The 10,420-nt window shown below is 35.4% G+C and overlaps 1 protein-coding gene across 1 annotated transcript; it reads right to left on the bottom strand.

Annotated features, from left to right (window-relative positions):
- Positions 1–5,454: 5,454 nt before the first annotated feature.
- Positions 5,455–6,405, bottom strand: LOC107157147 (olfactory receptor 52A5). Its single transcript, XM_015503451.1, has one exon. It carries the CDS (start codon positions 6,403–6,405, stop codon positions 5,455–5,457), a length of 951 nt encoding a protein of 316 aa, XP_015358937.1.
- Between the last annotated feature and the right edge of the window lie 4,015 nt (positions 6,406–10,420).

Below are 10,420 nucleotides of genomic sequence, written 5' to 3'. Positions count from 1 at the left end.
GAAGAGAGGAGAGGGTGAGGAACAGAGCAGAGAGGGCAAAATGAATAAGTACACAATCAAACACCCCTCTACAGCGGTCTGTTACAACAATGATAAAGAAATAAGGAGGGAAATACAGAAGAAACAGATGTAACTGCCAGAAGTTAAATACACATCTGTTAAGAATGCTCTTCTCATATGCAGGGTCAGAAAAATATGTACAAATGTAGCACCTCGCTGATTGACAGAAAAACCTCAGTTCTGGCACTGGAATCCTGTTTTCTTGACAGCACTTTGTTTTAAACCTGGAGGCAGAGAAATGTCTTATGCATGTCCTTAAACTGGAAGGCCTTTTGTTCAGGATACTTATACCATTTGCAGATAATGATGTGCACAGCAGCTTCAGCTGTCTGCATATGCATTTTTATGTTTTTTTATGACAGCTCTGCGTACTGAACTAAAAGGCCATTTAGAACTGTCAGGCACTGACAAGCTATCACCCTTTACATTTACAATTCTGTTAGCGTGCATTGTCAGGTGGGCTCACCAGACTGCAGAAATGTGATTTCCTTTGAAACCTATGTATGACTTTAATTTAATACAGCAGCCTCAAAAAAAAAAAAAAAAGAGAGAGAGAGAGAGAGAGAGAGAGAGAGAGAGAGAGAGAGAGAGAGAGCCCAAGAGCGAGCAAGTACATTCAGAAGTGGGCTTTTACATGGGGGACGCTGTTTCTTAGAACATTCTATCCAAAAAAGTCAGAATGGGTAGGATTACAAAGGAACAGGTGAGTGTAACTCAACCCCAGCGGGTGGCCTACACCTGGAGCCACATCTTGTTATCCCAGCTGGGGTAATGCCCAAGTTACTGCAGAACACAATAATTGTTCAGGACCCTGGGGCATCAGGAGTTAAAGACGTGTTCATCCAGGGCGCCTCCCCAGACTCTTCCTAAGAGACAATTGCTTTATTCAGGGGAAGAAGGAGTAGTCAGTTTCACGGGCATTGACGACAATCACAGATCATACCCTGAACCCAAAACTTACCAGGAGCAGTACAGCACTGAATGGACCAGCACGCACTCTGCTGTGGCCTCTCTGCTGGCCTAAAACTGCTGCAAAGAGCCACAGCTGGTGCTGGCTGGGATATTAGTCTGTGTACCTGGGTCTGTGAGTCACCAATAGGCACACAGATGGGTCCAGAGGCACCAGCTGTAGGCACTGTCCTGGGGACGGTGACTATTTTGATTCACACAGTGCTGGGTTTTACCAGCCCCATATTAAATTCTAAGACAAGGACTTATGCTCACTTTCCTGACCTAATCAACAGGAGCTGGAGCTTTCATCCTTATTATCTGTCCAAGGTTGTAGTAGAGGTGATGGGCATGGTACCTTGGCCACCTGACTAAGAGGGACAAGAGGCTCAGCTAGGCAGCAGAGTCTATGAGCCCTGTCCAGCACTGAGTTTCCCTGTGTTGGGGACCACACTGGGAAAGATCAGGACTTAATTTCTGCTTCCTACAACTTTCTGCACATTGGGCTCCCTGGGGTTGGAAGAGGGCTGACACTGACAGCTCTTTTCTTCCTACCTTCTTCAGTGTGTGTTTCCAGGCACTGCAGTGTTCCACTTGAATTCCGAGGTGATGTGAAGGTGTTTGGTGCATGAGGAGCTGTCTAAACTGGGCAGATGATCACTGCAGCCTCCTACTCAGCCTCCCTATTGCTCCCATCTCCTAACTTTTGATCATATCTATTTAATGACCTAGCCCTTTTACACCTAAGTGTGCACCCCAAATGAAACATAGATCAAAAAAGATTTATAAACGAACATGAACAGCGGCTTTATTTATCACACCTACAACTTGGAAAGAACCCCAATGCCCTGGACAAATGAATGGATAAGTAAATTGTAATATATTCATAGAGTAAAATATTATTTAGCAAGATAAAATGAACAATTGATGAATTAATTTAAAAGTAATTATGATAAATGAAAATAACTAAATAAAAAATGCTATTAAATAGCATTTTTTTGCATCAAAATCTACAATGTGCAAAATTCACCTTTACTGATAGCAAGCAAGTGGTCACCTGGAGATGGTGGTAAATGGAGGGAAGAATAACAAATGCACTTGAAATCACGGTGATTGCTGGGTTAATTGAAGTAATGGTTTTATAGACCTACATGTCTGTCAAAACTGATTAGATTGTATACTTTATGTACAGTTAATCATATGCTCTTTTATACTAAAGTTGTAAAAATAAACACTATCTACTACTTCTATTATTAAAATGTGATTCTACATTTATTTTATATCTTAAAATGAAGATAATGGAATATATATGATCATAAGCGTACATGAGGCAGATGTTTTAAATACAGCAGGGTAAGTATTAGACTTTAGTGTTTGATAATTTTGGCTACATTGAAGCACATATATCTGTTCCTCAAAATGCATCAACAGTATATTTCAGAAAAGATGACAATATTTTCAATATGTATAGCAGAAAATTGTTGCACACAACATATATAAAGGACTCTTAAATATTAGTAAAAACTAACGTAGATAATTTAATAATTCAGGTAGAAAATGGACACAATTATTAAATTTATACAAAAGAATATGCAATCAGGCTATATATGTGAAAATATGATCCAATTTTGATAGTTTTCAGACAAATGTCAATTAAAAACCACAAAGAGTTTCTACTACTTATAAACCATGTGACTAAAATCACAAGGTCCAGTCTCAAGCATGGGAAAAATATCAAGCAACACAATATTCTTATTCTTTATGGTAGTTTTAGTTGATGGAAGCATTCCAGAAATGTTTAAAAGTACCTACCAATATTGATACGTATGAATTGGTCTTTTGATTCTTAGATGTACCAATCAGCATTCAAAGTGCATGAAGACACATACATACGAATATATTATTTATAATTGATCTTTTACATTCAAATATATTATTTATATTTGACCTTTGTCAATGCACATCAACATAAAAAAGTCGACAAATTACAGTGTGTTTTACCATGGCATATTATTCAAGGAGAAAGATGAGCAGAACAGAGGTACAACCAGCAACCTAAACAAAATTTATAAGATACACACAATATATACTGTGTAAGTCATTCATACAAAATTCAAAATCAAGCAATACTAAAATTTAAAACTTAGGAATGCCTGCTTAGGCTGCGAAGTATATAGAATAAACGGGGGGGGGGAGGAAATAATTATATTATATTAGATGTAAGAAAGAAGTTTATACTTGTTAGGGGAAGTGAGAGATTGTGATAACAAAAGGACAATTACAGGACATGTTGACAGTGAGTAATGATTTATTTCTTCACCTACATTGTAATATCATGGTCATTTTCTTTATAATAAGTTTTTCCCTTTTATGCTTGTAAATTATAAACTAAAATAAAAAGAAAAAATACATTTCCACCAGTGGTTTTATTTACCTATTTTTTTCTAATCACTTAAATCTAAGATATTTGTAACTACTTACTCATAGATAAAGAAGAGCTAGTACCACACTTGTATTTTCTTCTGTACTATCTACTCTTACAAATTTACCTAAATCTAGTTGCTAAATTATTACAACCTAAAATAGTTTCCCATAGTTAATTCTGATGTCATAGGAGTTTCATTTAAAAATTCTTTTTCCAATTTACATGTGTATTTTAAGATTTTTGTTATCTTACTTCTTATTCCAGAAAAAATACTTAAACCATGAATTCCTAAGGATACATACTGGATTTCTTTTTTCTGATGCAAGGAGGTTGGATTATTATATTTTCTGTTGATTTGTTCCAAAAAGACATTTTTCTAGTTTCATTTATTTACTTTGTTGTATTTTACATTTGATACCTTGAATTTCATTATTTAATTTATGATTAACTGGTAGTTATCATTTTATTCTATCATTTTGGTTTCTTATTTGGAAATACCATATGTGTACTCTCTCTATTCTTATTTTTCATGCATAATAACTTTATGAAAATTTTGTATATTTGGCACATATTTTTCTAAGAGAATGATTCTTCAATAATTATTCGCTTTGTATTATTAATCCCACAAATACTGGAATATCTAATTATCCAATGCAGAATTAAAATGAATTATTTAGTTGTTTGCATTTATTATTTCATTTAACATCTTATTCAGCTTGTCTGCCTATCCACTAACATGATTCTTTTTAATTTTGAAAATGTTTCTATTAGTGCATTATAGTTGTGCATACTATTTCAGTTCAGTTGACATAATCATACACACATGGAATATAATTTGCTACAATTCAGTCCCCAGTACTTCTTCTTTCCCTCTTTTCCTCCCTCCCTCTGTTCCCCTTCCTCTACTCCACTGGTTTTCCTTTATTTTTTTTAAATTACTGCTTCATATACATATACATAAAGAAAAGTTTACTGTGATACATTCATATGTGTACATAGTATAATTTGGTCAATTTCTCTTCACCATACCTCCTTTTTCTTTTCCCTCCTGCCTTCCCCTCAACCCTCTTCCTCTATTACACTGATCTCTTCCACTGACCTCTATCCCCTTCTTTAATTTAGCATTCACATATAAGTGAAAATATTCAGCCCTTGACTTTCGGAGTCTAGATTCTTTCACTTATAATGATGTCCAGTTCCTTCCATTTACGCTGGTAAATGATGTAATTTCATTTTTTTTTTATGGCTGAATAAAACCCATTATGTATGCATACCACATTGTCTTTATCCAGTTATCTGTTGATGGGTACCTGGAGTGGCTCCATAGCTTGGCTTCTGTGAATTGTGATGCCATAAATATAATTGATTCCAAATTTGTTAAAATGTAGATTCAAAAAATAGGAAATACAGTGGAATGAATCTAACATAACTATCCTATATATATATGAATACACCACAGTGAATCTCCACATCATTTAAACCACAAGACTGGGATCCTAATTAGATAACATGTACTCCATGTTTCTATAAATATGTCAAAATATACTCTACTGTCATGTATAACTAAAAAGAAGAAATTTATAAAATGTTTTAAAAAGCAAACAGCAGGAAATAGAATATAATAATTATAAATAAATAAATATAATAATTATAAATAAACATAATAAATTATAAATAAACATAATAATCATAAATAAAATAGAACATAATATTTAGAATCAAGCACTTTTCTCTGAAATCTTATTTTATATATAAGTCTAAGGAACTAGAGAGGAAGCATTGAGTTTAAATGGACAGGGTGTACATAGAAGAATGACATAACTAAATTGAAATCTCAACACAAGAGAAATTTTGTTTCTTATGTTTTAGCCAATCAATTGAATACCTCCTTAAATTATGAGCATCTGAGATATAAACCTTTATTTTTAGATGTAACTACTTGAGGAAGATATAATTTTTTACCTCAGTGAAGTTGTTACTTATAACCAACCAAAAACTTCTATGCAGGGAGTAGTTAACAATCAAGAATCTGGGGAGGAGACAAACATTTTCCAGACATGTCTGCGGATTTCTTTGGTCTTAACTCCATAGACAATAGGGTTGAGAAAAGGTGGGACTAACAGGTAAAGATTTGACAAGAGGATATGAACATAGGGTGGTATGTGAGAACCAAACCTGTGTGTAAAGAAAGAGAAGAAGGCCAGGAGGTAGAATGGTAGGAAGACACAGATGTGAGCTACGCAGGTATTGAAGGCCTTGACTCGGGCCTCCTTCTGGGGCAACTGGAAGACAGTGACAAAGATTCGAACATAGGACATGGTAATAAAGATTATGTCAAATCCTAGGATGGCAAAGGCAACAAATAGGCCATATATCTTGTTGACTCTGATGTCTTCAGCAGCCAGCTTCACAATGGCCATGTGCTCACAATAAGAGTGGGAAATAACTGTAGTTTGGTAGAGTTTAAGTCTGCATTTGATAAGCAGCAGCGTTGGTAACACGAGAATGGCAGACCTCATTGTTACTCCCACTCCAAGATGAGTCAAGAGTTTCTGGGAGAAGACAGTAGCATGTCTCAAGGGGTTACAGATGGCCACATAGCGATCCAGGGCCATTGCCAGCAGGACGCCTGATTCAGTTCCCTGGAATGAGTGAATAAGCCACATTTGCAGCAGGCAGGCATCAAAAGAGATCTCTGGCCAATGAAACCAGAAGATGCCTAACATTTTGGGAAGAATACAGGTGCTAAGTGCCATGTCTGTGGCTGCCAACATGGCCAAAAATATGTACATGGGTATGTGGAGGCTGTTTTCTTTTTTGATGATAACCAAAATGAGGGAATTCCCAATCACAGCGATGACGTACATGGCGCAGAATGGAATCCCAATCCAGCACTGCACTGGCTCCAGGCCAGGAATCCCAACTAGTGTAAAAACAGAAGGCATGAAGAAGGAGCCATTGAATGTGAGCATGGTGACTTCTTGGTCAGAAGAGCCACGTGGTGGTGCTGCTGTTTCATCTTCTAATCCATCTCAAGACTGGATGAATGGAAAATGAGGAGAAAATAATTTATTTTAGAAAAATATACTGGAGTTAGATTAGGAGTATGCTCTTTTAACCCTTTCACCCCCAAAACTCCTCTCTATTTTTCTTTCTATTTCCTTTGCCAAAGTCATTGAAAAACGAGCCATCAGGATCCATGTTTCTGTATACCATGATCATATTAAATGAGCAAAATTAAATTTACTAGATGATTATTTTCTGTTCCCTTACTACTGAACCAAGAGGATTCCCTTTATCTGCGTTTGCTACTAATCGGGTATGTTTGTGACTTGTAACTTGGAAAAGAGACAAAAAATTATTTAATTATAAAGATATTTCGAAATCTAGGTTCTACCTACACCTTATATAAAGAATTCAGAGGTGACAGAGCAGTTTTCTGAAACTCAGAAGACAAGCTTTCCAGGAACATTTTTCAGTTTTGCTGCTCTTTAGCTGGATTTCTTAGGTTAGTCTATTTATACTTTATTTTGTCATAAATTCCCTTGGAATACAATCAAACTCATTTCTCAAAGTTCCAATTTTCCCAAATCCAAGCATTTATTTGACAATTTTCTCTATTTGTCCTCTGAGAAAATGAATCCATTATACTTTAGTTCATGGACACGTTCTCTCAGAACTTCTCACCTTCCATGACCGGCTATGCGCACATCACTTGTATTTAACATCAGTGCCAACCCATGTTCTCTGCTTCTCTTGCTCTCTCTCAGCAATCATTTCACTTTTCTAAGAATGAACAGTTATTTCTCTTTAACCTTTTGAAATAACATGAAATGACTTATAAAAAGTATTTTCTTTTCTTTACAGCCTTGTAGATCTGCCATCCAACCAAACTACAATTTCCATAGAGGTGAAATTTTTCTTCTCCACAGTGTTTTCCATAGGACTCTCTCCATCCTGTTCTGTCTCTGCCTTCACTGGTCACCCCCACCCCCATGACACTGCAGACATCCATCTTGGTTACCAAGGAATTTGCTTCAGCACAAAGGAGCTTTGCCTTACATCTTCCAAAGCTCAAAGTCATTTTCCTGCCTATTTGCAATCTGTATTTATTTCTACTTCAAGAAATAATTTTCCCTCAGAATACAAAAATCTTAAATCATTTACACAATGCATTTATTTTCTTGTAGAATTGTGAAAATCATTTTCTGAAGCCATTGAAGTAATATTTAAAATAGTTACTTAAGAGATAGTGAGGTTTCATTGGAAAATGAGGAGAAAATAATTTATTTTAGAAAAATATACTGGAGTTAGGTTAGGAGTATGGTCTTTTAACCATTTCACCCCCAAAACTCCTCTCTTTTTTTTTTCTCTTTCCTTTGCCAAAGTCATTGAAAAATGAGCCATCAGGATCCATGTTTCTGTATACCATGATCATATTAAATGAGCAAAATTAAATTTACTAGATGATTATTTTCTGTTCCCTTACTACTGAATCAAGAGGATGAAAACCATGCCTTCTCCATCATTTCACAGGGGTGTTTGTTGTTGCTTCATCCACTTCCCTGATCAACTAAAAATGAATCTCAGAAATAAATTGGCAACTATAACCCACATCAGGGCAACTGGAGGAGCATTTGCTGCTTCCTTTTCTTTAAACTTATCAAACTACGATCAAAAATTTCCTGAGTCTTGTCATTGAGAAACTCTTCCTTTTAACAAATACAAAATCATGTTCAACCAGGTCTTCCTTCCATCACAAGATAATGTTATCATACACAAATTAAATGTTTATCTCCTAATGTTTTTATTCAGATATATTTATTAAATATCTTTTATAGTCTTAGTATTGTTTAAAGCATTTGAGGAATGAAGACAAATTAATACAATCTATATTTAAGAAGTAACTAAACTGTAGTAAATACCTAGAATTCAAAAAGAATCATCTACTGTTTATTAAAAATGCATTAATCATCACTTACTCTTCTAACATCTTTGAAGGTTTTAGATATACTTTCTTTGCCTTATAATGTTAGCATATTATCCTACAATATTAATGAACTAAGAAAGAATAATTATAGGCAATTTTCTTTGGATCTGAATTCTATGGCATATTTACTCAGCAAGAACAAAATAACAAATTTATATCCTTTGAGGTTTTGTAATTATAATTCAATTAAAAATATTAGGAAATGTTCAACATAGTATAACTGAATCAGTCTGGGCTATGTAAAATACTCTAAATGTTTTACGTGGTATGTACCTGTTCAGAAACTGTTCCTGTATCACTTCCTTATTCCACAAGGTACATAAATACAATAGAAACAGTATAGAACATGTACATTACATGTGGCCTATCTGATATATAATCATATATCCTACAGCATATGAACATACAGTAACCAAAAATAATCTGTGATTCATCTAAAAATTACAATTTTGGTTTTATCATTATGTTAATTGGGGAAATTTTACATTGCCACATGACTGACAGTTGACCTGGAAATAAGAGAAAGGGATGATACAAGCTGGCTCTTACACTGTGTGTTCAGAGCGATCAGATGAAGGAGAATGAAAGTAGAAGAATGCAGTAACTAAACAAAATAACAAATACATTTTTTAAAAAAAACATATTTTCAGTCTAAAAGACCATGGGTCATACTGCAAAATTAATTTACCTTTATTCTCCCCAGTTTTCTATTTCCAAATTCCATGACTCTAACTGATAATCTTCTAGGGCAGGTTTCTCTATAATGGCCTAACTACATTTTAGGGCAAATAATTTTGTTGTTGCTGTTGTAAGGATAGTCTCTATGATGCTGATGTTTTAGCAGCATCCCTCTTTCCTACCCATTGGATATCAGAAGCAACAATAAAAAAATGTCTCAGGCATTGCCAAATGTCCCCTGGATGTGAGGGGAAGAATGTATCAGAGAAGGAGCTGACCTTTGTTCAAGGGTCTTACACTGAGAAGGAGAGGAGCCCTAAATTAAATAAGAATTGTTGAATTTACATACCTTTTAAAATCAAGAAGGATAAAACTAGCTATCCGTGGGAATAATCTTCAGTAGATATTAACCAGGCAAAATATATGAAGAAAAGAATTCTAAGAAAAGAAAATACATTGTTCAAAATCACAGATGTGATGTATCCTGGCATTACCAATCAATAAATGTTTTAGCATTAAAGTGGCTAATAAGCAAGAATGATAAGAGTTGTGGCAATGAACAGGGAAGAAGACCAAATGCGAGGTACCAATTTAAGCAAATCAATCATGCAGGAGGTTGGGCAAAATTTTTGCCCATTATAAGTTCAATCTGTCAGTAGCTTGGTGAATGAACTGATGAGCTTGAAAATAGTGGGTTGGAATAACTTAGTGGAAAGCTATTTGTAATAGCCCTGCTGGAATATCATAAAATGATGTGAAAATAGTGAAAGAATAACAAAGCAAATCCATGGAACTCACTGACTTGATGTAGGAGTGTCATCACCTATCCTAGCTGGTGACTTATGCTGCATTCCCAAATCTGACTATTCCAACAATTTAAGAAAATGGGGAAGAAAGCACACAAACACGCAGAAGTACCTTTTCAAGAATCGTAAAGGCTCTGTAACCATAAGGGTCTATGGAAAGAGAGAGAGCCATTGGATTCTTTATTCTTATATAGGAGACACACAAGAGGAGTTTCCATGGAAAATTCTATCCCAAAAAGGGCAAAGGGGTAGGATTACAAAGGAAGAGGTGAGTGTAACTCAACCCCACCCAGTAATGCCTACTCCTAGAGCCACACCCCATTATCTGAGAGGTGGTAAAGCACAAGTTATTGTGGGGTGCAATAATTGTTCAGTATCTCTTACTCAGGACTTAAGGGAGTGTATTTCCAGAGCGGCTCCCGACATAAAATAATCTGAGAGAGATGAAGCGGAAAATGTTCTTGGGCTGAGAATTACTGGGCTGGATGACAACAGACAACCTGAGGGAAACAC

Source organism: Marmota marmota, unplaced genomic scaffold (genome assembly GCF_001458135.2).
Source record: "Marmota marmota marmota unplaced genomic scaffold, marMar, whole genome shotgun sequence".
NCBI lineage: Eukaryota > Metazoa > Chordata > Mammalia > Rodentia > Sciuridae > Marmota > Marmota marmota.
This window is presented reverse-complemented; position numbering and strand designations above follow the sequence as displayed.

Excerpts from the sequence above, each read along its gene's own strand:
- LOC107157147 (XM_015503451.1), bottom strand. The coding sequence starts at position 6,405 with ATGCTCACATTCAATGGCTCCTTCTTCATGCCTTCTGTTTTTACACTA.